The sequence below is a fragment of the Borostomias antarcticus genome (assembly GCF_949987555.1).
Source record: "Borostomias antarcticus genome assembly, chromosome: 2".
NCBI lineage: Eukaryota > Metazoa > Chordata > Actinopteri > Stomiiformes > Stomiidae > Borostomias > Borostomias antarcticus.
The window spans coordinates 20,794,370-20,820,647 of record NC_140235.1 but is presented as its reverse complement, the minus strand read 5'-3'; the positions used below and the strand labels follow the sequence as shown (position 1 = coordinate 20,820,647).

At 46.1% G+C, this 26,278-nt stretch overlaps 3 protein-coding genes across 3 annotated transcripts; all 3 read right to left on the bottom strand.

Annotated features, from left to right (window-relative positions):
- Window positions 1-7,047: 7,047 nt before the first annotated feature.
- On the bottom strand, window positions 7,048-7,713 carry LOC311321717 (B-type lectin plumieribetin-like; the record flags this gene model as incomplete). The annotated part of the gene is made up of 2 exons (XM_084453721.1): window positions 7,048-7,317; window positions 7,624-7,713. 2 exons carry the CDS (start codon window positions 7,711-7,713, stop codon window positions 7,048-7,050), a joined length of 360 nt encoding a protein of 119 aa, XP_084309847.1.
- A 4,030-nt stretch (window positions 7,714-11,743) lies between these two features.
- Window positions 11,744-12,237, bottom strand: LOC311320185 (B-type lectin plumieribetin-like; the record flags this gene model as incomplete). The annotated part of the gene is made up of 2 exons (XM_084451887.1): window positions 11,744-12,010; window positions 12,148-12,237. 2 exons carry the CDS (start codon window positions 12,235-12,237, stop codon window positions 11,744-11,746), a joined length of 357 nt encoding a protein of 118 aa, XP_084308013.1.
- A 4,545-nt stretch (window positions 12,238-16,782) lies between these two features.
- On the bottom strand, window positions 16,783-19,151 carry LOC311320177 (B-type lectin plumieribetin-like). Its single transcript, XM_084451873.1, has 3 exons — window positions 18,037-19,151; window positions 17,346-17,439; window positions 16,783-17,155 (listed from the first exon to the last, which is right to left on the bottom strand). The coding sequence occupies exons 2-3, from the start codon at window positions 17,433-17,435 to the stop codon at window positions 16,895-16,897; spliced, it is 351 nt and encodes a 116-aa protein (XP_084307999.1). The 5' UTR covers window positions 17,436-17,439; window positions 18,037-19,151; the 3' UTR covers window positions 16,783-16,894.
- Window positions 19,152-26,278: the final 7,127 nt, after the last annotated feature.

The following is a 26,278-nucleotide window of genomic DNA, read 5'->3' as shown; positions in this document are numbered from 1 at the left end:
GTGTATGTTGGTTGTTCCAGTCAATAGAAATGGTAGGCTACATTTTAGGTTAGCTATTGTTACAGTGTGCTAGCTTCGTGAGACCATCCTGATTTACTGAGCTCACTTTCTGTTTCTCTCGCAAATCAGTCTGGACACCCCATAGAGATCCATTTGTGCCTGATCAGAAAATGATCTAGCCAATGAGCATTCTATGAGTAAATGCTAACAGCTACGCTGGGTGGGTATAAGTGTGATGACAGGAGGAGCAGTTGAAGTTGGTGCGTGATAGACGGTGATAGACAGATGGTTCATCCAATCACCTGCCTACTGTAGTATGACAGATGGAAAAAGACTGTCTGGTGAAAGACATCAAGGAGGTAGCCTGAGGCACTCTGGTAATGTAAATTAAAAACCCTTTATTAAGGCAGGGACCAACGTGTTTCGACAATCAAATGTCTTCTTCAGGGTGTGGCAGATCACAATACCGGTAACCTTTTATAGGGTGGTGAGTAGTCAGGTGACCACTTAGTGCACCGAACACGTAAAGAGACAGGTACATAATACATGCCATCAAAAAAATAAAAACAATGCAGCATATGGATAGAACAATTCAAACAGATACACAGACTGAATACACATGGAATTCAAGAAGACAAGTGTAGTGCACCAATATATGGTAAGTAGTCTAGAGCTAAGTTTGGCCAACCTCTAAAGTTAAGCGCTAAGAAAATGCTACATGGGGCAGGGGGCCCAAAAATAGAGAACCATATATGTTGTGTCTGTACGTGTGTGTGTGTGTGTAAAGAGAGGAGAGGAGGGGAGAGAGAGTCAGAGGAACGGAGAGAAATCAAGGTCCTCATTGAGTCCCGGTGGGACAGTAGCCACGAGGGTGCTGATCCAGAAGGTTTCACGCTGAAGAAGGCGTCGTAGTCTATTGCCCCCCCATGGGTTAGTGGGGATGACTTCGAGCACCATAGCCTCTCTAAGTTGGTGGGTAACACTTACCAATAAGGGTACATTAATAAGCATTAGTTAATGCATTATTAAGCATTAAGTAACAGTTAACTAATGTCTCTATTAACTATTTACTAACGTTATTTATGTTAACTAAGGTTAACTCACCTAACCCTAACCCTAACCCTAACCCTAACCGTCCCGTCTTCTCGTAGTGGACAGCCATAGGGTAGTTGGGGTTGTGCGTTCTGATGGTATTTGTGTTCAGCTACTCTGTCTTTGAGTCTTCGTTTTGTTCTGCCGATATTGAAACAGCCACATTCACATTCCAGCCTATAAACCACAAAAGTGGTGTTACAATTGGCAAAATGACGGCATTGAAATGACCTGCCACTGAAAGCATCTGCAAAGGTGTTGGTTCTGTGGATGTTGTTACAGTGGTTGCAGGAGCCACATCAGTATGTGCCAGTGGGAGTGGGTCTGGAGAGCCAGGTGGTGGGCTTGGTGGTGGGACTACTCACCAAAGTATCCTGGAGTGTGGGGGCTCTTCTGAAGGAGAACATAGGTGGCTCGGGGAAGGCTGTAGCCAGGTCGGTGTCACTTTGCAGGATGTCCCAGTTCTTCATTATGATGTTCTTGACGTCGTGGGCCGTGGTGATGTATTGGGTCGTAAAGAATATTCTTGAATTGTGATGTTGTGGACGCGGTTTTCTACTGAGGAGAGGCTTCCTATCTAAGGACTTGGCTCTGGTAAGGGCCCGGTCCAGGACGTTTTTGTTGTACCCTCTCTGTGTGAACCTGTGGTCATGTCCTTCGCTTGATCATCAAAATCAGATTCACTGTCACAAATCCTCTTGAGCCTTTGGAACTGCCCGTATGGGATATTGGATATGAGGCTCCTGGGGAGGAAACTGTCTGCCATGAGGATGGTGTTCCCATCAGTGGGCTTTTCTATAAATGGATGTGTGAAGGTAACCATGCTGATCAACTGTGATTTTCAGGTCCAGGAAGTTTATTTCACTGGCACTGTAGTCTAGGCTGAGTTGGATGTGGGGGTTGGTGTTGTTGAGATACTGATGGAAGTCGATCAGTTGCTGTTCAGTGCCCGAGAATATAAATATGAGGTCATCAATGTATCTCCCGTACCATTGTATGTTAGATCTAAATGGGTTAGCATCACTGTACACGTAATTCTCCTCCCAGAGGCCTAGAAAGAGTCCAGCGTAGTTCGGCACATAGGCGGCCCCCATGGCTGTGCCTCTAGTCTGTCTGTAGAGTGAGTCCTGGAAGGAATTATAGTTTTTCTGTTGCACTGCCCTGGAAGCACTGATGTATCTCCTAAAAGTGCCGGTCTTGGATCAGGCGGGATGTTTATTTCTGTTACCTTAGATGTGGTCCTCAGTACTTCTTCCCAGTAACTGGACAATCGAGAGCAGGACCAAAACATGTGGAGAAGAGAGCCAGCCTCAGATTTACATCTTGGACAGCATTGAGAGATTATTTGATTTATTCTATGCAGTCTTTCCGGAGTGTAGTAGACTATGTATCAGTTTGAACTGAGTCAGTGTGTGCCTACTATTAAAAGAAAAGTGTAGTGCCTTTTCACACAAATTCTCCCACTCGTCATCATCAAAGGTATGATTTAGGTCAGCCTCCCATTTTTTCCTCACCAGAAGTTCCTCTTTGTCCAGTAACTGATTAATACCAGCATATGTATAAGATATAAATCATTTAATTTCCTTTTTGTTACTCAACATACTGTCTAGATGTTGTTTTGTAATAGGTGAAAGTCTACCCCCTTGTTCTGTTTGAATATAGTGTCTTACTTGCATAAATGTAAAGAAGTGTCTCCCGTCTAGGCTACTGTATACTTAGCTGCCAGTCCTCGAAACGAGTCCAACTCCCCATCCTTACACAAATCTCCAAAAGTCTTAATGCCCTTCCTAAACCATATATGAGTAATCCCATCCCTTAGAGTCTCAGGGAAGAAAGGGTTTGTGTGTAATGGGGTAAGGTCATAGATTAGGGCAAATGACTTCTAGTTTTCCTGCGTACTTCAGAACAAATTTTGCATGTGTGTTTTATGAGCGGGTTTGTAGTTAATGTTTGCAGTTGCTTGAACGAGGGGACATATGGGATTGAGGCAAGAGGTATAGAGGTAAGATCCTGTAGTTCTATTTGCAACCAGGAGAGGGATTGTTGTATATCTGTTTGCCACACCCAGCAAAACAGCCCAAGACTGTGCAGCCCAGTAATAGATCTGAAAATTGGGGAGTTTTAGCCCCCCCTCCTGGTGATTTCCCTGACTAGTTCCCAATTTTATTCTAGGTGGTTTTTGTGCGTGGCTGTAAGCCAGCGCACCAATGATAGCAAATGTCCGATACTCCCTCCCTGGCTCCCTCCCTGGCTTCCTCCCTGGCTTCCTCCCTGGCTCCCTCCCTGGCTCCCCCCCTGGCTTCCTCCCTGGCTTCCTCCCTGGCTTCCTCTGTCCCGTTGTTGACCTGCAGTTCTATGTTGCTACCACAAGAGGCAGATAGACTGCATTTACCGTTTTCGGCCATGGAAGGGCAGCAACAGGCTTAGATAGACTGTGTTCCTTGTTCAGTTTCAGAAATTCAATGAGTATTTGAGTTCGGCTATTTAGTTTATTATAGTATAGACCCAATATGACGCGTGGCGCCACCACGCCACTGTCCAAGCCACGGACCCCACAACTCAGCCCCTGAGAGGGCTAGAGAAACACGGTCTTCACCAGTGGGGGCAGGTGGGTAGCCCAGAGAGGGGTCCACAGCCCCTGACCCAATATGACACGAGGGGGCCGAGTCTTGCCACCACACCACTGTCCACGCCACGGACACCACAAATCAGCCCCTGAGAGGGCTAGAGAAACACGGTCTTCATCGGTGGGGAAAGGTTGGTAGCTCGGAGAGGACTCCACTGCCCCCGACCCAATATGACGTGAGGGGGCGGAGTCTCGCCACCACGCCACAGATCCCACAACTCAACTTTAGCAAGTGAGTTGGGAATCTGCAGACCCAAATATGTCATTTTCTTTGAGTCCCAATGAAAAGGTATATTGCGCCTAGGTATGTTCTCACCAGCGGAGTTTAGCGGCATAACTACACTCCAGTGGCGGCTGGTGACTTAAAAAACTGAGGAGGACAGGAGAAGAGAGGCGAACCGCCCATGGGCGCCGGGGGGCACTTTCCCTCAGTCAGTTATTATTTGAAATATCAGCTTTAAAATGGATTTACAGTCAATTTTAGCATATGAAAAACTGAATAACACTTTCTTTAACTACATGCAGCATTTATTTATCATATTCATGATAAAATATTACAAAACAACAATAAACATTGTAAGCAATAGTTGTTGTAATGAATTGTAATCTTCTCTAAAGAGAGAAAATAATTGATATTGGTGAGGTGCTGGAGAGGTTAGGTGATATATGAAAAAAAAAATTGATTAGGGGACACTGAGGTGTGCTGGCTCTCAAACAGTTTGTTGGCAAATAGATTTGACAACTGGACAATGGAATACGTTGCACAGCAAATGCAGTATCCAACAGTTCGCTCATGGCTAGCTAGCAATGGTACAGCTATGGGATTAGCTAATTTGGGTTGCTGTCAAAGCTGCCACTCTTATGTTGCTATAGCCTACAATTATCAGAACAATATGAACATTCAGTTGAAAGTTTTCCATCCACCCATCCATCACTGGAATAAGCACCGCAAAGTGATCAATTCTCATGCAAGCAGGAGCCAGGCTGTGGATTTCTCCGATCCGGTGTTGCGACCCAGTCTCTAGAAATGTTTTGGACGAGTTGCCGGCCGTTTGCACCTCCAGCCAATCTGCGAGCCTGCCTATGCCGTAGCCTGACTATCCTCGTAGCTAACGTACCGGCTATAGCCAGCCAGTAGAACTGTCATGTTCAGACGGCTCTAGCTCAAAAAGTATTTATGTCAGCTTGGATATTTAGATGGCTAGAATCAAGACAAATAGACGAACAGTTTGATGTATAATATGTCCCATAATACTTTCGGATGTATTATATTATGGAGCTACGAACACACAAAAAGGCACAGGGAAGAGAAACACAGACATCAAAACCGACTCAATCGGCCTTCACTGTGGTAAATCTGGAATCTGGAATGTGATTGGACTAACAAAATGTCAATATCTGAATCCTGTTCAGATAGGGCCGGAGTACTGTCCTCCCTTGCGGTAATTTTTCAGCGTTTTGGCCAATCACAAATTAGCAAGAAAAAAGGCATTACATTGATTTAAGAGAAAAGAACCCACCCTAAGGGAGGCTAGCCTCCCTTCCATAGATATCTATGGGTCCTCTAGCTGCATGTTGTATATGTCACTGTTGGAGCTTTAGAATTTCAATAATGGGTTTTTATCCATAGGGAAAACTTGCTTTATGAACAAAACTGAGATAATATTAATTATGAATAAATAAATTCATATATTTATATTTTAATCCCTCTCTTCTCTCCAAAAACTGAGGAGGACTGTCCTCCCCTGCCTCACTGGACGAGCCTCCACTGCTACACTCTTAGTAAGGTTGATCTTGTATCCTGAGATAGCACTATATTCATTCAATGTTTCCAACAGTGCTGGTATTGACACCCCGGGTTCCGTCAAGTAAAGTAAAACGTCATCGGCATATAACGAGACTTTATGAATAACCCCCCCAATATGCTTTCCTTTAATTGACTGATGCGACCTTATCGCCACTGCCAAAGGCTCTATGGCAAGCACAAAGAGTAAAGAAGAAAGCCCACATCCCTGTCTTGTGGAGCGTGATGGGGAATTCTAGAAGAAATATCATTATTTGTCTGAATTTGAGCCACTTAATAGTCTTTTTAACAGATAAACTCAGTAAAGATCTTTTTCCCAAGTCAATTCACTCACTCTCTTTTTGGTGGCTTCTAAAGAAAATAGACACAATGATTTAAAACCTGATTAATCAAAGAGTCGTTTTTGACTTAAGTGATACCCAGAATAATTTCTGGAGTCTTTACAACTATTTCTTCCACCATGTATGTCAATGGGAAAAAGTATTTTCGGCGCCCAGGCATCAAATGACTTGTAATACTGAGCTGGACCACTACACCAAAATCACCCAGGGCTGAGTTTCCCAGAGGCATCATAGCGCTATGTTCATCGTAGGCTACGGCGTTCATCGTAGCACTACGATGCCTCTGGGAAACACAGCCAAGAGCTGTTCCTGGGTGCTTGACATACAGAGGTTCCTGTCATTGTAGTTAGATTATATACATGGTGCTTTCCTTTACTGTGGAAATGCTTTGTGTGCCATCTAGTGGTACTGTAGTATCACAGAAGTTTCGTTAACAAGGGATTGAGAAAAGATTTATAATAATATGACGCTGATCCTTCATAATTTATAATATTCACATTGTTGCCCACAGTCATCATGCCTTCCACAGGTAATTTGTGCTGCACCACTAATCAATAAGGAATTCAAGCCCCTGATAAGTTTATCGACATTGCATTTTAAAATGACCTTCTAATAGCCATTTAACACTATTTTAGTGCACAATGCATGAAGAGTGCCTTTCAACCTCAGTTTTGACAATCCCTCCCTTTGTTAATGAGATTTGCCACTATATGATGTAGGGACAATGGTGGCGTCTATACAAGCAATGTGCCCAGCACACCAAGAACAGAGACTCAGACATTTGGTCCTCACCAGGGCATGGGTTGAACCCAGTGCCTCACCATGTCAAAAGAGCTATTGAATTTTGTATTATGGCAGTGTGCTTCTAAAAATATTATCTCAATGAATGAATTATGAATCTGATGGGTTTATCAGACGACAGATGCTCTCTCTTTCTGTTCCCTCTCCAAATCCATGTCAGTGACCCTGATTTCTATTTCAAAGGTCTTTTGTTCACTGTTCACTCATTCTCCGACAGACCAGTTCAAATTAAAGAAAGCAGCAGAACAGAAGGTATCGCTTCACCATGCTCTTTATTACGCATCAAGGAAGAAACACAGTCATACACACAATACAGTTGAGATGGAAAGCATCGTGATACTTGTAGTATGAGTGGCTGCCGATGCAGAATGATCCTAGCTGGTTTAGTTCTTGAATCCCTTGGACTGGGCTGAGGACCACACCTCCTCACCGTCCCTCTCCAACACCATGGTGCCGTCATTGCGCATGTACATGCGACACATCTGGAAACCCCCGCTGGCCGGGGTCTTGGTCTGCCACATCATCTTGTTGTCCCTCTTGTACATGACGAAGTTGCAGTCGTCCTGCATGCACAGGCGCCAGGCATCGCGCTGGCCGGCCGTGTCGGAGGTCCACATGGGCTTCCAGCCATAGATGACAAAGTTACCATCCTCCTACAAGACCATACGGAAAGGGAGAGAGAGAGAGAGGGATACTGGTGAGATCCTGGAATGATGATGCACACTTGATTTGTTAACATAAAGAATCCACACAGTCAAATAGAATACTTTATGCATGATGGGACTGTGCTGTTTTTAATTGTTGAATGTGAAAATTCAAATGTGTGTTGATAGATACACTTGAACAGGATAAATACACTTGGACACAACATACTGTAAGTGAACCAGGCGTCACTGGCTGTCTGAGGTATTTAACATCAGACACCATCACCCATAAAATCATTGTTTCCAAACACCCACCTGGAAAACAGCCTTCCACTCATGGTTGTTGGACATGAGGTAGTCTCCCTTACGGAGCTCATCAAACTTGGACATGTAATTCTTACTCATGGTTCTGTGAGGAGAAGTTCAGAGTTATTTCAGTGACTGTGAAGTATTGCTGCTACTGTATCTCTCACCAAGCATGCCTACTTTTAACTAAAACATGCAGAGTGGCTAAAGCTCTTAGAGTGCACATATAATGTTTTAAAACCAAGTGTCAGAAACCACCATCATAGACTTTGCTACACAGTCCAGAACAGGCAGATAAGTACGCTGTGTAAGGCATATTGTACACAACACAGTTAGTCTGCACAGCACACAGAGAGATGAGAGGGAAAAGCGTGAAATAGATTTCACGAAATTTCACACAAGACACAGGATAACATTTTACACCACATGACATTTTCAGTGGCCGAGAGGCGAGAAAAAGTGACACAAAAAAAGAGGAGACAGAGGAGAAAGTAATATAGGAAGATAGAGATGAGACAGGTCAAGCAATGAGACTGAAGAAGAGAATAAAGACAGAAGAAGGGAAAGGGGACAGAAGAAGGGAGAGTTGAGGTAGAGTAAAGTGGAGAGAGCAGTAGAAGAGCTTTCCATACTCACAGGCTGGTTGTGGAGTGGTCCTGAGAGTCTGAAGAATCTGCAGCTTTGGGTGAAGTGTCTTCTCCCCCGGACCAGGCAGCTTATATAGCCAGAACCCAGAGAAGAGTCCATTGAGATGGAGAAGACTCTCTCTGTGAAGAACCTAATCCAATCTGTTTAGGTCCAATCTTTTTTTAGTCTTTAGATTTGCAATTTAGCAAAATATGTCAAGGGTAATCTGATATTGAACCTTGATATATTTTAATCCTTTTAGAATACAGTAGCTTCTAGTCATTGGTACTTTATGCTAATTGCTAGCACCTGGTACTGGGTCAAAGACAAGATGTGTACATTTGGTGTCTGAAGGCTATTCATTTAACATAAAAATATGTATAACATATAATATAAAATAAAACATTAAACTCTTACCCTTCTTTTGACCCCGACATATTTGTGTTGCAAACTAGGGAGCTACTGAGCTCTAAAGTGTCTAAATATCCTTCAGTGCTAACTGTCCAGGTTAAAATTCTAATGACAAGTGTTGTACGGATGTAGAAATTCGTCCTATTATTTTATAAAAAGCTATATTAAATGAAAAGTAGGCTAAGGACAATCTTCATAGATCAAGGTCATTAGTTTTTATAGGTGGCCAAAGAACTGCCTGTTTAGTATGTTTATGTATGAAATCCTTCATGCTCCTATTCATTCTTCTCAAATTTCAAAAGATGCAGTGAAAGTGAAAGATATTTTCACACATTTTTGCATTTTCGTCAGTGTAATAATAATAATAATAATAAAAAGAAGATGAATACCACTTTGTTTGTATAGCACCTTTCATACAAATAAATGCAACTCAAAGTGCTTTACATCAGATAATTTACATGCAGAGTGCTTCACATAAAAATAGACATAAAATGAACAAAAACAGGAAAAATAAGATGGAAGATAAAACACAATAAAAGAAGATAAAGATAAGAAATCAAGTAAAATTCAACATTTAAAAAAGTGCACTTTTATACATCTATATATATATATATATATATATATATATACATATATATATACATACAGCTAATGTAAGAGCATAGGTCACACTCGTATGAACATTAAAAAAATCATTTTAGGGAATTGTAATAGCTGTTTAATTTTTACTTTGAAAAATGTATACTGCATGTCTTTGATCCAGCTACTGTGAAATCCAGCTTGAGCTTTGAGTGACATCATTATCATGAAGGAAAAGTTATTTTAAAGGGAAAAGTTTGGCTCCTTTCAAGATTCCAATCTACTGTAGCCTACTGTACCACCCAGCCTTGGCTTGTACCATGCCATGCATGGACCACATACCCTAGAATGTTTCTTCTAGAAATCTAAATCTCTGCACTTTTGCCTGTGTAAGACTGTGAATATAATAAAACAGCATCTTGAATGGAACAAATCCTTGCAGAATGTGCCTTCATTTGAATGTGCTACTAAATGAACTAGCTCCTTACTCTGTGAACATGTTACACATAATGTATGTAGGTATTTCACTTTGAACATGTGTTAACACATAATGTATATACTGTAGGCATTTCACTGTCAACACGTGTTAACACAATCTATTTTCATTGTGAACATGTGTTAACACATTTAACACTGCATGGTTGGATTTGTCTTTTGTCAAAGGAAAAAACTAAGAAAAAAAAAGAACAAATAAAGTGGTTATTATGATTTAACTAATTTGTATGAACACTCAGTTGAACATAAACAGGGATCATCTGACCTTGTATGTGAATTTCTTCTGACTCATTAGAGTAAGTATGGCACAGCCAGCAGACAAGGCACACAGATACAGATATTGTTGTGTTGCTACATGTAACAGACACTCATCTATGTCTGCTCAACATAAGAAAGAGATTCTGCAGCTGTGAAAGTTCCCCATCATAAGAGTGACTTGACTCTCATCAGAGAAGCCTTTTCACTCCGAGCACTGTATTTTCCACAGTCAAGTAATGTGATTTCACAATATGACACCATGCAGTCAATTACATTAGACACATTACAGATCAGCTGAGGAGTCCCTCTCAGCCTGAATATTGGATTGATTGTGATGTCTAAGAACAAGCAACTTTGTAACTCTGCTGAGTCAGCAAGACATGGTTGGCCTCACATGACATCATAAGGGTCCAGCAAGTCATCAAACCAGCCAGAAAAATGTCAGAGTGAAAGAGATTCACTATAGGTGAATTTGTAGTTAATTCAATTAAAGTGGCATACTATATAGGCTGCAATGTTATTGCTTGTATTGTGTTGTTATTGTACCAATATCTCACAGTGCTAGCCAGATGTTTTTTAGTATTGGTATACCTGTCAAGCACTTTTAAGAAACATTATGTATACATTTATGTGCCATCTAGACAAGTTGGAGAATATTGTGGTTTTAACCAACCCTGTAGAGTTACACTGGCTTCTTCTCATCTACTATGTGGAGACATTGGCACAAGAGCCTGTCAACTCTTAGATGGACAAATGTTTTTCCCCCTGTAATTTTATCATGTTCCTTGTATTATGTCCATTATCTTGTACTGTTTATAGTCTTTCGTTTTATCTGATATGGACCTCTGTTAAGATGAGTCTGGAAATTTGAATTGAATTCAGGAACACATAGATTAGCCTAGTGAATGGCCAGAGCATTGATTTGATAGATTGGCAGATGATGATCCTCAATGGTCAGTTATAGATTGTGAGAAGTTATACAGCAGCGCTGGGATGTCTATTACCACCTATCAGATCTAACTCCTCTGAATGGATGTGTATGTGTGTGTGTGTGTGTGTGTATGTGTGTGTGTGTGTGTATATATAAACATGTATTGTATGTAGATTCAATGTACAGTACTATAAATTGTTGGAAGAACATTTTACTTCTTTTTATTTTATTCAGAGTATTAGATTATAAAGTTGACTTGGTGTTTGGGTTTATTGCAATAAAGTATCATATATTTCAGATGAACTTGTGTATTCAGAGCTTTGGTGAAGCACAGATAAATTCACACATCACACAGTTTTTGCACTACTGCTTACTGCAGTTCTTTCTGTCTGTGCTAAAGATTTGAATTTTCTAAGGCCATGAGACATGGAAACTGTAAAAGCAACAGTGTTATCGCCCATAACAATATCACCCATATATGTTTCAATGTACCTCCAGAGCTATAAAATGGAGTCCCTAATGTCCACAGACAGAATTGATCAGGTTATTTTACTTACAGTATTTGTCTGTGGTATTGATCAAGTGTTTTACTTATTTGTCTGTGGTTTTAGCACTTAAAGCACTTTGAGTTTATTCTTCTTCTTCTTCTTCTTCTTATTATTATTATTATTATTATTATATAGGCTATCTTGTTATATTTCCCTTCAAATGTAAAGAAAGACCAAAAAAAACAGAACTTCAGGTATATGGTTATATGTGTATTATTTATTGTTTACTGTTCATCATTTCTCCCCACAGTGATTTGAGTGATGACTGGGCAGTTAGTGATTACTTCTGCCCGCGGGACGTGGCGGAAGACCACACCTCCTCGCCATCCTTCTCGATCACCATGGTGCCGTCGTTCCTCAGCCACAGGCGGCACATCTGGGCGGCGTTGCCTGTGTGGGTGTTGGTGTGCCACACGGCCTTCTTGTCCCTCTTGTACATGACGAAGTTGCAGTCATCCTGCATGCACAGGCGCCAGACGTCACGCTGGCCGGCCGTGTCGGAGTTCCACATGGGCTTCCAGCCGTAGATGACAAAGTTGCCATCATCCTGCACACAGAGACACACTTAGATATACAGTATTGTGCTCTAACTTTGTCGGGTTTGTATTTTCAACTACTGTAGTCGTCATTGCTCATAGCTCTGTGTGGACCGAAGCCTTTAATGTTATAACAGGACATTCTCACCTGAAACACTGCCTTGTATTCTTTATTCTCAGACCACAGGTGATCTCCCTTGCGGAGCTCGTCAAACTTGGACATGTAGTTCCTGCTCATGGTTCTGAAATACATAGAAGAGACAGTATGTTTAGAATAGCAACGCACAGATGGACAGTTGGAAGTTAACAGTAAGGGTTACAAAACCAACATGGATATCTATTTGTTCACAAAGAACACCCTCAGCCCATCTCAGTGTAGATACCCTTTGAACAAGCAATCCGTATCTGAAGGAGCCTTCAGCATATGACAGCAATATAATCTCTTCCTGCAATATCCCTCACTCCATCTTCTTGGCAATCTCGTTCTAAGGAATCCACTCAAACCCCACACCAAGTGGTGTAAGCAAGATGCCACTGGCTATAGACTAGAGAGTGACAGACAAGAGGAACTGGCGACATACTTACAGGCCGTTCGTCTGGCTGAGGATGAGAAGAGGAGACTGACGAAGAGTTTCACCACTCAGAGAGGGAGAGCAGGCTGGTTTTATATCCAGGGATGGAGGGAGGACAACGGAGAGAGGACAAGAAGGCTTTCCCTCAGGATGAGATTAGTGCACAGTGTCTCATACAGTGTTGGACAGTCAGAAAGCAGTCAGACGGGAGGGGGGAGGGGGGCACATGCCAGAGGACATGAGAAGCATACGGTCTACTCACGAACCCCTCAGTCTGAATGAATGAGTGATAGTACCATATCCAGAAGCTGGGCTGTGTTGTATGAGACATCTGTTCTTTTTTTTCTGTTCTTTTTTTAACATCTCAACTCTTACATCTAACAAGCCCTATAACAAGTCCTCATCCAATCAAATGCGTCTGGGGAATGTCTAATCAAGGTCACTGAACTCATTTGCTAGAGGATTTCATGTGTGCAACACACCCCCAAACTAAAATCTAATTATCTATAAAATCAAAAAAGTCTTTCTGACACTCATTCAAAAATGCACATTGTCTGGATTATGGAGTAGCAGAAGGCAATGGCACGGACGGTGGACAGTCCACACACAGACTCCATAGTGAAGAAGGCACACCAGTGCCTTTTCCTCCCCAGACGGCTGGAGAAATTCAAGACGAGCCTTTGGACGTTCTACGTGTCCAACGAGAGCATCTGGACTGGTTGCACCACTGCCTGGTACGGGAACAGTACCGCCCTCAACTGCAAAGCCCTGCGGAGGGCCCTGCCAAAGCAAGCTTCCCTCCCTCCAGGACATCCACACCAGGCAGAGGGTAAGGAAAGATAATCCTTAAGACCCCAGTCACCCCAACCACGGACTTTTCACACCAATGCCATCAGGCAGACACTACCTCAGCCTCAGGGCACACATCAATCTGCTTTTCCCCTCAGGCCATTAGACTACTGAAACCCAGTTGTACAGTTATATATACCATCTCACAGTAGTGCATAAATTTACCATTTATACCATTATGTCCATAATATTTCGTCATGTACCTGGGTTGTATGTACATGTACAGTATCTGTTTATATATAGTGTATGAATATATCATTATGTCTGTTATGTCCATATTACGTCTATGTCCATCTGTGTCCGTATTTGTCCACCAACCTACAGTATAGTGTACAGTTATATATAGCCATCTGTATATAGTGTATCAACATGCTTGATGATGTTTGATGCTGTTTTTTATTTTTATTTTCTTACTTTTCTACTCAATGTATAGTGTAGCTGCACGTTGAAGGATAACTTGCGCCTAACAATCTCACTCACTGTTCACCCGTGGACAGTGATGTGACAATAAAGTGACTTGGTTGGTGTCAATATTCTCATGCAAGCGTGCACCTAAAATGCAATAGCGCCACTGAGCAAACACTTCTGTCTACTAGCCTATGGATGTACGTACAGTATGGACAAACACACCACCGAAAACATTACCTCTCACCCTGCACTGTCACTGGGGCAGAGGTAAATATAAACACTATGATAATGTATGAGAAAATGCTTCAAGAGAATGTGTCAAGTGATATGTTATGACAGTGAATAGTGAACATAGCCTACTAGTTTTTGATTATAAGCTCTTTGCCAAAGGGAGGCAACTTCACATAAGACTAGTATAAACAGCACTCCCTAGTGGACAGGTTGAGTAATTTCTAGTACATAGGCTACTACATGTTGCCAGGTGGGGTGAAATACAATGCAGTATCATGTGCAATAGTCTAAATTTACTTACCATTTCTGACAAAGGCTCATAATAACTGTGTTCATTTTGACCACAGAGAAGTAATTCCATCACTTACTTGATACTTGTGGTTCATTTTACTGCACTGCGTACTACGGGACTGCACTGTGGGGGTTCACATTCCAGGGGATTCACATTCATTCATTCATCATTACTACAGACTCAGGGTCCAGATAAATAACAAGACATTGCATACATTGAATAACATACAAGAAAACAATAAAAGATCATGGTTTTAAATCGATTAAAATGTTTAATCGAATTAGTTACATAATCAAAAATAATAGCATATATCATTTTTTGCTGGCTAGATAGTTCAATTCATAGACATTACATGATTGTGGCAGATGAGTAAAACATTGAATAGACATTACAAAAGGTGGCTTTAGAAGTCAATATATTGTTTTATGAAATGTTATTATTTGTAATATCTTGGTATGTGTCATGGTATCAATCAATCTGAGCAACATATTCGGCTTGCGCCAATAGCCATAGTTGTTTTCTATACACCGGTGGTGGATTTTTGATGGATCAGAGGCAGAGCATGCATCACAGAACACAATTTTAAACACTTCCATTAAGCCTGTGTCTTCTACCATAGCAATGGACCAACAGTCCATAGCAAAGGAAAAAAATACATTACATTTGCATTTAGGCATAATTTTTTTCATAATTAGTTGAATTTAACGCATTAAATTGACAGACATATCTCAAATATCAATGTCTTACAAGAAGACACCTGTACAAATGCCTCCACAGCTTGGATCGGTAGTGTTTAGTAGGCTTACTAGGCTACTAAACTGTTGATAAAACCAAGATGGTTACATTCTCAGAGTCATTAACCTTGCAAATAAATTTACACAAGATTTAAAATGACTTGTAAAGTATCGAGACCTGCAGCTACTGTACAAACATTTCAATTGAACTGCACCATTTAGGTCTCTAGCCTATCAGCCCTGAGTTCTCTAGCCTATCAGCCCTGAGTTCTCTAGCCTATCAGCCCTGGGAACCCAATCTGTCTCTGTATCACTCCATCTTTAAATATAGATTTCAACTGAATTGTTGACCTATACTGTACACTTATCTTGGATCTTTACCAATATTATGTTGTACTTCAGGAACACATGGATGTCGTGTCTGACAGTGGGGAGTAGAATCTGAAGTGGGACACATCAACCCAAGAAGAAGAAACTCTATCCCAAACAGAAGAACAAGAGACGAATGAAGACAAAGAATAATGAGTAGTTCATAATATAGTAATCTATAGTAAGTGTAGTGTAGTGTGGATGCAGAGAAAATAGTGATTATGTAGTAGACTAGGTGTGGCATGTTATTCCATTTTGTATTTAATTATGTTTCATTTTCTTTTATGTATATAGTGAAGTGTACAAGTGTTTTTGTAGTTTGTAAATGACTTCTAGTTTAATAAATGTCAAGATATTTATATTATTGAGGTTTTATTGTATCCTACCCCTACTAAATGCACTCTGATATCCCAGGGAGAAAGACACAGGGAGAGAGTGATCACTGTGATTATTTTATCCACTTACACATTCAACAACTGTACATGCTGATCTTACAGTTGTCAGTGCATCACTCATCAGTATCGCTTCCTCCTGCAACTTTCCCACACTGGAATCATACCCAGGTCCTATGATTTGCATTCACATATGACCACCTGTCACTAACAAAAAGCATTCATGGGCGGGGGCCTGTGTTCTCTGAGCACCTTTTCTAGTTCCACTATGTGGCAGGTAGGTGGCGCCCCTGGATTGGCAATTCAATGCTAAACCCGGCAGCGAGATTACTTTTCGCAACCCAGTTTAGCAAGAACACCATAGAGTTTAGGGTTAGGGTGAGGGTCAGGTGTAGGGTTAGGGTTAGGATTGTACTGCAGGCTTATGTTTCCAATGCAATATCACAATCCAAATATAATGGGATGATGTATGCTTCAAGATAGTGTGTCCAATGATTAGTTATGGCAGTGAATAGTGAACATACTCGTTTTTGATTATAAGCTCTTTGCTAAATGTAGGCAACTTCACGTAAGACCTAGCCTATATAAACAGCACTCCCTAGTAGACAGGTTGAGTAATTTCTAGTGCGCAGGACACTATGCTGCCAGGGTAAAATATGATACAGTATCCTGCGAAAGTCTACATTTACAGTAGGCTACCATTTCTGACAAAGGCATAATAACCGTGTTCATTTTGACTACAGAGAGTTGATTCCACTTGATTCTACTGCGTGCTAAGGGGTTTTAACGGGACTGGAGAGCCCTATTCCACACCTGTTACACCTTCTGGGGATGATCAGAGACTTCTCTTTGGCTGTACAGTGACCTGGCTTTGGCTATGGTCACAGCACCCACTTAGCCGTCTAACCCTTGTCTTTTCAAAGACAAAATTATTTGATTAAATAAATAAAGATTGAATTCATTTTCAGTGACCAAGATTGAATTATTTTCGAGCCTAAAAAAATGTACAGGACACCCAAAAATACCAGATCTCCTGTCTTTATTGGCTTCATTTCATGCCGGTGGAACTGGCAGAGTTCCAGATGTCATCCCCGTCCTTCTGCAACACCAGAGTCCCGTCGTCCTTCAGATGGATGCGAACCATCTTGCAGCTGGGCTTGGAGGTGTTGGTGTGCCACATGGGGGAGTCCTTCTTGGTGTACATCACCAGGTTACAGTCGTCCTGCATGCACAGACGATGGGCGTCCGAGCTTGCCGTATCGGAGGACCACATTGGTTTCCAGCCGTAGATGACAAAGTTGCCATCATCCTGCACACAGAGACACACTTAAATATAGCCTACGATGTCATGCTCAGAATTCTAGCGTAGCCTACTAGAACAGGTTCAAAGTGCCCGTTTGAATTTGTATAGAATTCTGTAGAATGCCGCGTGATTTCTGGTCTACATTGGTCTAGTCTAGTCTCGTCTACTAGTCTAGATATTAGATTAGGCTACTGACCTGAAAGACAGCCTTCCACTCTCGGTTGTTGGAGATGATGTAGTCTCCTTTGCGGAGCTCATCATTCTTGGACAAGTAATTCCTGCTCATGATCCTGCAACAAGATTTTAGGTTATTGATATGCAATGAAGATTTCTCCTTAAATTAGAACTCATAAATATGCAGAGCTCATTACCATAGCTAGTAAATCTTAGCAGAACAGGTGACATGATACATTTTACAATGCACTGAAATTACTTCATGCCCAATGGGTTTTTGCGTTTGCTGAGAATATTCCTTAATGCAAACACAAACAAGAAAACAAGATCACAGAGGCAATTAGAACAGTTCAGTAAGATGCAATAGCCTACTCACAAGCTGTCACAAGGGGTTCTGATGCACTGAATGTGTGAGGGGACCGTACAGCCCAATTTATATCAGAAGCAGGCAAGGGGGGAGAGAGAAACGATGGAGACATGCCCCCTTTCTTTTAGTCTACTTGCCAAACTTGCTCAGTCACGCTATATGACATCCATCCAACCCCTTCAAGTCTACCATGTCAAGGCATGTCCCTTGGCATACCCCTTATCATACCTGATTGGTTATCTATTTATAACTAATATCATACCTAGGCTATTAGTTAGGGTTAGGGCTAGTTCTGGCCAGTGTGTTAGTGAGGCGGGAGATTGAAGACCAATGCAGGGAGAGATACCTTTTTGGCTTCTGGTGCTAGGGAATGGAATGGGCTACCCTTGGAGATCAAAACCAAGAGTAGTTCCAGATGTCATCCCCGTCCTTCTGCAACACCAGAGTCCCGTCGTCCTTCAGATGGATGCGAACCATCTTGCAGCTGGGCTTGGAGGTGTTGGTGTGCCACATGGGGGAGTCATTCTTGGTGTACATCACCAGGTTACAGTCGTCCTGCATGCACAGACGATGGGCGTCGGAGCTTGCCGTCTGCAGACACTTCTAATAATTTCTATTAATTTCTATTAATAGTTCTATTAATACATCCATGCTGCAGACCAACCCAACTGGTGCAAAAGGCCCCAACTTTTTAGAACATCCTCCGCCAGGTAAACCAACTGCACACTTAATATCAGCGAGTGGGGAGATGGCTGGAGCATACAATATAATACAGAATGAAGAACAAAGAAAATAAACATACAGCCGACTAGCCCCGCACTCAAATTATCCAATCTCACAAGGCCAACTGTGAGCGAAAGACTGTAAACTCACTTGCGGTGGCCAGTCAACTGATTTGCAACATAAACTCAAACTAAAAGAAAAAAGGAACAGTGGTCCAACATTAGCACCTTGTTTACCCGTAAACCGGATGCTTCTAGGTAGCTACCCACATCCATCCAACAGTCACAATCTCTGCAACTGCCTGTTGCGCAACTGTTAAACACCCCGATTGCAACAGCACAGCACACAAGCAAAGACACCAAACTTTTCGCCGCACCTCGACACTGGCGAGGCGTGAGAGAACCGGAAAGAGAGACGCGTCGCTGCCTCTCTGCCTGTATTAAATACATGTACATCACTTATGGTTGATTATCTGCCTCCCTCTCATGGATGTATTAATAGAACCCTAATAGCTCCCTCTACAGGCTACAGGAAGCTCTCAGCTGAAACGCATTAGTGTTCTTAGTCTCAATTGGTCGACTAATGGTCGAAATGGTGAAAGAATTTTCGGAATCGCTCACTCGTTCCCTCACTCCCTATTCCCTATAGCCTATAGGGTTCACCATGTAGTGAACTACCTAGGGAACGGAGAAAATGTAAGGTACAGTACATGCGCTGTTCCCTGCAAATCAAGGTGAATTGTGGGTAATAAATAGTGGACTATAGAGGGAACGAAGGTTACGTATTGTAACCCCAGTTCTACGAGTGGAGCGGAGCCCCATAGGGGGGCGCTAGCGCTCCTATTGGTAACCCATGTTGGCATGCCAACAACCAATCTGAAGATAAAAACATGTACTCTTATCGTCCTAACCAATCACAGACCCCCCACCTACTATAAAGGTGGCTAAACCCCAGCAATCTGCTCTCCCACACTAAGTCAGACGAGCTAGAAAGCTAGAGGCAGGGCCCGGAAAAAACCCTATGGGGCTCCGCTCCACTCGTAGAACTGGGGTTACAATACGTAACCTTCGTTCTACATCGTGGAGCTACGCCCCATAGGGGGGCGCTAGCGCTCCTATTGGTAACAGGCGGAGCTCCAGCGATGCCCACAATGTACGCGGGCCAGGCCGACATAAAAACATCAACCCACTGGAGGCAAGGGAGTACACAAGCACCACACAGTAGTGAAGCGCAACTCCCTCCACCCGAACCCCAACGGAGGGCCGGTCAGGCAATAAGACGGGCGGACGAGGCAAAGGACCGCAAACGGAACGCAAGGGTCCCCTGGTGTCCACCAGGAGCTCAAAACCAAAGGCCGCGCAACCCGCACAGGGGGCGGAACAATGGTCAAGCCGCATAAACACGCAAGTAAAACTGGCTGGGAGTACCGACCAACACAGCCACGCCATCTCAGGGCGTGGCCCTAGCAGCGAAACTCAGGACAGAGTCCGCCAGGGAGCTAGATGGCACATCCAGTAGATAGAAGCGGATAAAAGGCGACGGCGACGCCCAGGACGCCGCCGCACAGATATCCTCCACACACACCCCTTGAAAGAGCGCAACCGAAGCGGCAACATCTCTAGTGGAGTGCGCGCGCACCCGGCCAGGCAAAGGGCGACCTGCCGCGGTATACGCAGCAGAGATGCCCTCACAAAGCCAGCGAGAGAGGCGCTGCTTGGAAAGGGGGGAGCCCAGCTTGCCCGCACCGTAGCATACGAGCAGCTGAGGCGTGGTCCTGAACGAGGCCGTGCGCCCAATGTAAACAGAGAGCGCACGGACCGGGCACAAGAGATGCAACCGGGCGCCCTCCACCGAGCAGTGCGGAGGAGGAGAAAAGGCGCGCAGCTCCAGAGGCCTAGCACTATAAGAGTGCCTAACCACCTTGGGCAGGAAAACCGGGTTGGGCCTCAGAACGGCCTTACTGCCGTCCCCAGTGATGGTGAGGCAGCCCGGCTGCGTCGACAGCGCACACAGATCACTCACTCGCTTACCCGAGGATAATGCGAGGAGCAATGCCGTTTTGATAGACATCCATCTGAGATCAACCTGCTCCAAAGGCTCGAACGGCACCTTGCACAGTGCGTCCAAAACCAGAGACAGATCCCACTGGGGGGCCAAGGCTCTAACAGGTGGCCTAAGCCGGACCACACCCGTCAAAAAACGCCTGACCAGAGGGTGAGCAAAGACCGTAGTCCTAGCAAACCCCTCATGGCATGCCGAAATAGCAGCCGCATACACCCTAATGGTGGAGGCAGCAAGCCCCAGGTCCAACAGATGTTGCAGGTAGGAGAGCACTGCCTCAACTGAGCAGGTCTCCGGGTCTACATCATCCCCATCACACCAACGCACGAAAGACTCCCACTTCCCAGCGTACAGCTTAGAAGTAGAGCCAGCACGCGCGCTCTGAATAGTGCTGATCACAGCCGCGGAGAGACCCCTCCGAGCTAATCTGCGCCGTTCAGTAACCAGGCCACCAAGCGCTGACCCAGAACCGGGGGGGCCTGTATCGTGCCGCCCGCCTGGGACAGGGCATCCCGCCCGTACGGAATGAGCCAAGGGCGAACCTGAACCAGAGCCACCAGTTCCGCGAACCATCGCGCACTGGGACGGTCTGGCGCAACCAGGATCACTGTCCGACGCTCGGACCGTATTCTGGTCAACAGCATAGGAATGATCGCCACTGGGGGGAAGGCATAGAGCAGGCCCTCCGGCCAAGGGGTGTGCGCAAAGGCGTCCACTCCCAGCGGGGGGCTGTCCGTCCGACTCAGAGAGAACCAAAGAGGACAGTGAGCATTCTCCCTTGTGGCGAACAGGTCCACCTTCGCACGACCGAAGCGCGCCCAAAGATGTGACACAATCCGAGGATGCAGCCTCCACTCGTCGTGGCGCGGCCCGCCCCTCGACATGAGGTCGGCGCCGACATTCAAGTGGCCCGGAATGTGCTGAGCCTGGAGGGAGCTCAAATTGGAGCTCGCCCACAGCCATAACCTCACCGCCGCGCGATGAAGAGCCACTGAGCGGACACCACCCTGACGGTTGATGTAGGCTACCGTGGCACGGTTGTCCGAGCGCACTAGCACAGGGAGCCCCCTCAGCGCAGGTGCAAAGTGCCGAAGAACCAGCAACACAGTCTCCAGCTCCAGGAGATTGATGTGCCTGTTCTCGCCAGGAGGCCAACGGCCCCCCACGGCTTGGGACAGGCACGTCCCTCCCCAGCCGGAGAGGGAAGCGTCCGTGAAAATCGGTACGCGGAACGACACCCTGCCTAGAGGGACACCACGCGCGATGATGCGCGGGTTCCTCCAGGAAACCAGGTCCGTAGCCAGGGACCCGGGCAACGTCACCATCTTGAATTTGTCCCTGCTGACATTCAGATGAAGACGTGCGAACCAACGTTGTAAGCCACGCATGTGCAGGAGGCCCAGCGGAACCACCGCGTGGGCCGATGACATTAAGCCCAGCAAACGCATCACCGTCAGAGCCGTGACCACCCTCCCTGGCAGGCAGATAGAGAGTGCCCGGGCCAGAGCATCGCGCCTCGGCGCCGCCAGGGACGCGCGCATCGAGACAGAGTCCAAGCTGAGACCCAGATAAATCACAGACTGAGACGGGCGCGGCGTGCTCTTTTCCCAGTTGATGGCGAAACCCAAGCCTGTGAGATGAGTCACAAGCCGGGAGGTGTGCGACCTGGCCTGAGCGGCTGACGAGGCGAGGATCAGAAGGTCGTCCAGGTAGGCGAGCACTCTGATGCCCTCGCGCCTCAGCGGTAGAATCGCCGTTTCCAGGCACTTGGAAAACACCAGAGGAGCCAGCGCATAACCGAACGGGAGCCTGGTGTACTCGTAAGCCACACCCTGGACGGCAAAACGCAGAAACTTTCTGTGACCCTCTCTGATGGGAACATGAAAGTATGCGTCCTTCAGATCTATGCTTGTGAAGAAGTCTCCCTGGAGAACGGAGTCCAACAGGTGCCTCACTGTGAGCATACGAAAATGCCGTTTGGCTACGCATTTGTTCAGAAGGCGCAGGTCGAGGATGGGACGCATCCCCCCTGTCCGCTTCGGAACGAGGAAGTAACGAGAGTAAAATCCCGCCCCCGAGCGGCTCGGTGGAACCACCGCTATCGCCTCCTTGGATAGGAGCTCCGCTATCTCCGACTGGAGAGCGCTCTCCTGCCGCGGACCCGAGACCACAGTCTCCACCACCCCGGTGAAGGACGGAGGGTGGGCGATAAACTGAATCGCATACCCCGATGACAGGATGCGAAACAGCCAGCGAGGGAGGCATGGCAACCGCATCCACGCCACTCTGCATAGCGAGAGAGAGCCCGCCGCCGTGCGCGGGACGTTCGCCAGAAAGCGATCGTATTCTAGAACGGCCCCGACCGCCACCGCTGGCACCTCCCCACCCGTGGGGGCTGCCGCAGTCCAAGGGGGGCCGCATATGAAAGGGAGGCGAACCGCAGACACTGACATCACACACCGACTTACTCGAAGTGGGGGCAACATCAATGTCAGTACAGTGTAAACGTCCTCCAGAGCCCGGAGACGTAAGCCCGCAAGCAGCCCGAGAGCTGTTGTGAAAACCAACTAGCATCTCTGCAGACAGTGGGGCCGCGTTAGTGTATGCACACGAAGAGGCCACCGACTTAACCTGTGCAGCGGTAGCCCTTGTATCGCTCACAACGCAAGGAAAGGGAGCATCGCTCTCATATGCAAATGAGGCAGACGGCTGAAGTAGCGGAGCCCTGTCATTGTATGCAAATGAGGCCGCCGCCGACATAGACTCAGGCTGTGTGGAGGCAGACGCCTTTGAACTTGCCGAGAAAAGTCGGGGAATCTTGCTCCCATATGCAAATGAGGCAGACGACCCATACCGATGCAGCGCAACGGGGGAAACCAATGACGTACGAGCATTCAAATTTGAAATATAGCAGAGCGAGCGCTCAATTTCAAACGAAGTTCGCTCAACGGTCCTCACGGGGGGCTTGCGTTTGATGCGTCAACTTTGACGGATGGCGGAAGGCGTGTCTGCCGCACGCAACAACAACCAATCACATTGTCCAAAACTGCGCTCGCAACAGCCGAGTATATTCTCCGAACCTGCTAGCGCGAACTATTTTGAAAACCCACCCGGCTTTTCGTTTAGTGCTGTCATGGATGCTAATCTGGTCGAACGTGTGGCGATCGTTTATGCATTGTGGTTGAGGCAACGTGAACGTGGTGCCCGCAGGTATTGGGTACATCCTATCCTGAAAACAAACAATTCAAACAGCGATTGTCCTCCATCTTGGTATCGAAAAATGTGAAATCCCGCCTTGCGATGACGTCTTTCTCCGTCAAGACATCTGATTGGTCAGCAGCTCCGGCAACGCATCTGAAAGTTGAAAATGTTTTCGCTAGCAACGCAGGCAACGCAACGCACCGGGACAACAACGGAACCAGAATGCCATTCGGCTGCGGCCATTGAAAGTGAATGGCATCCGTCAAAGTTGACGCATCAAACGCAAGCGTGTGAGTCCCCCGAACGGGGGACTCACGCCCGGCTCACACGCTTGCGTTTGATGCGTCAACATTGACGGATGGCGGAAGGCGTTTCTGCCGCACGCAACAACAACCAATCACATTGTCCAAAACTGCGCTCGCAACAGCCGAGTATATTCTCCGAACCTGCTAGCGCGAACTATTTTGAAAACCCACCCGGCTTTTCGTTTAGTGCTGTCATGGATGCTGATCTGGTCGAACGTGTGGCGATCGTTTATGCATTGTGGTTGAGGCAACGTGAACGTGGTGCCCGCAGGTATTGGGTACATCCTATCCTGAAAACAAAATTCAAACAGCGATTGTCCTCCATCTTGGTATCGAAAAATGTGAAAATCCCGCCTTGCGATGACGTCTTTCTCCGTCAAGACATCTGATTGGTCGGCAGCTCCGGCAACGCATCTGAAAGTTGAAAATGTTTTAACTTTCGACGCTAGCAACGCAGGCAACGCAACGCACCGGGACAACAACGGAACCAGAATGCCATTCGGCTGCAGCCATTGAAAGTGAATGGCATCCGTCAAAGTTGACGCATCAAACGCAAGCGTGTGAGCCCCCCGTCACACGCTTGCGTTTGATGCGTCAACTTTGACGGATGGCGGAAGGCGTGTCTGCCGCACGCAACAACAACCAATCACATTGTCCAAAACTGCGCTCGCAACAGCCGAGTATATTCTCCGAACCTGCTAGCGCGAACTATTTTGAAAACCCACCCGGCTTTTCGTTTAGTGCCGTCATGGATGCTAATCTGGTCGAACGTGTGGCGATCGTTTATGCATTGTGGTTGAGGCAACGTGAACGTGGTGCCCGCAGGTATTGGGTACATCCTATCCTGAAAACAAACAATTCAAACAGCGATTGTCCTCCATCTTGGTATCGAAAAATGTGAAATCCCGCCTTGCGATGACGTCTTTCTCCGTCAAGACATCTGATTGGTCGGCAGCTCCGGCAACGCATCTGAAAGTTGAAAATGTTTTAACTTTCGACGCTAGCAACGCAGGCAACGCAACGCACCGGGACAACAACGGAACCAGAATGCCATTCGGCTGCGGCCATTGAAAGTGAATGGCATCCGTCAAAGTTGACGCATCAAACGCAAGCGTGTGAGTCGGCCGTTACGACATCAACCGTCTCTCGGGCTGTGTGCGAGAGTAGCTTAGTCGAACGAGACACAGGGGCTTCATTTCCCAGCCGTTCACGATGGTGCGGTACACGAATACCTGCGCTCACCGTAGAAGTAGCAGAGAACGCCTTCCCAGTATTACACACCAAGCGAGACACAGGATTAACTCTATGTCGAGCCCTCCTCTTGGAAACGGAAAGTCTAGCTACCGAAAGCTGACCCGTAGAGGGGGAAGGCTGCCCGACAAACTTCCTTGATATCCCCGCCGGGGTAGGAAGAGTAGCCAGGCTAGCGCTAGCCAACTGAGTGGATGAACTGGCCCTTAGTTTACTTGAGTGATAACGGGGCAGAACAGCGCTACCCTCCACCGACTTAATTCTCTCGGCAGAGAGCGGAGGGGCAGGCGCAACCATCTCAGAACCAGAACCCAGAGACACATTAATCATAGGATCAGACTGTCGAGCATGGAAATGACACAAGTGACCACCGGTGTACAAATGAACACGCTCTTTATTGTGCGAACCCCTAATACAGGGACCACAACCAGCCTCTAACGTGAGGGGAGGGCCATCGTGAACAATAGTAGCCTGAGCAGACGTTAATTGTCACGCATTAGCGCCGGGCTTCTTCCTCTTCCACCGCGGAGCAGGACCTTGGCGAGCGGTGGAAGGAGCACGGGGAGCCTGAGCGGACCGCTGGCTCGCGGGAGGGGGACCGGGGGCAGCCCTCGGAGGGGCGGACCTCGCCGTCCTCTTCCTCCTCTTTACGGGGGCACGGGAGGCAGCAGACTGGGACCTCTGGACCCCGAGATGCCTGGCCACCAGCTTGGACTGCTCCTCAACCCTGCCGAGGCGTTCCAGGGTTTCGCCGGCGGCAGAGCCGAACAGCCCGGACCGGTAGATGGGAGCGTTCAGCAGAGCCGTGCGAGCTGTGTCGTTCACAGAGGAGACGCCCAGCCACAGCAGGCGATGGTGCACCACAGCGTTAGCCATGACGCGGCCAGTGCAGATCGCGGCAGCCTGGCAGAGCTGCATGGCCGCTCCAGCCGCAGCCTGGAGGTCGGGAACCCGTTCGGGCGATGGCGAGGCGCCACTGCTCAACTCCGATGCCAGGGTAGTGACCAGGATGGAGATGGAGGAGACGGCGGCCGTGGCCTGGGCAGC

Excerpts from the sequence above, each read along its gene's own strand:
- LOC311320177 (XM_084451873.1), bottom strand. The coding sequence starts at position 17,435 with ATGAGCAGGAATTACTTGTCCAAGAATGATGAGCTCCGCAAAGGAGAC. Across the intron at positions 17,156-17,345 it reads AGTGGAAGGCTGTCTTTCAG|GATGATGGCAACTTTGTCAT; the intron begins GTCAGTAGCCTA and ends CTCTGTGTGCAG.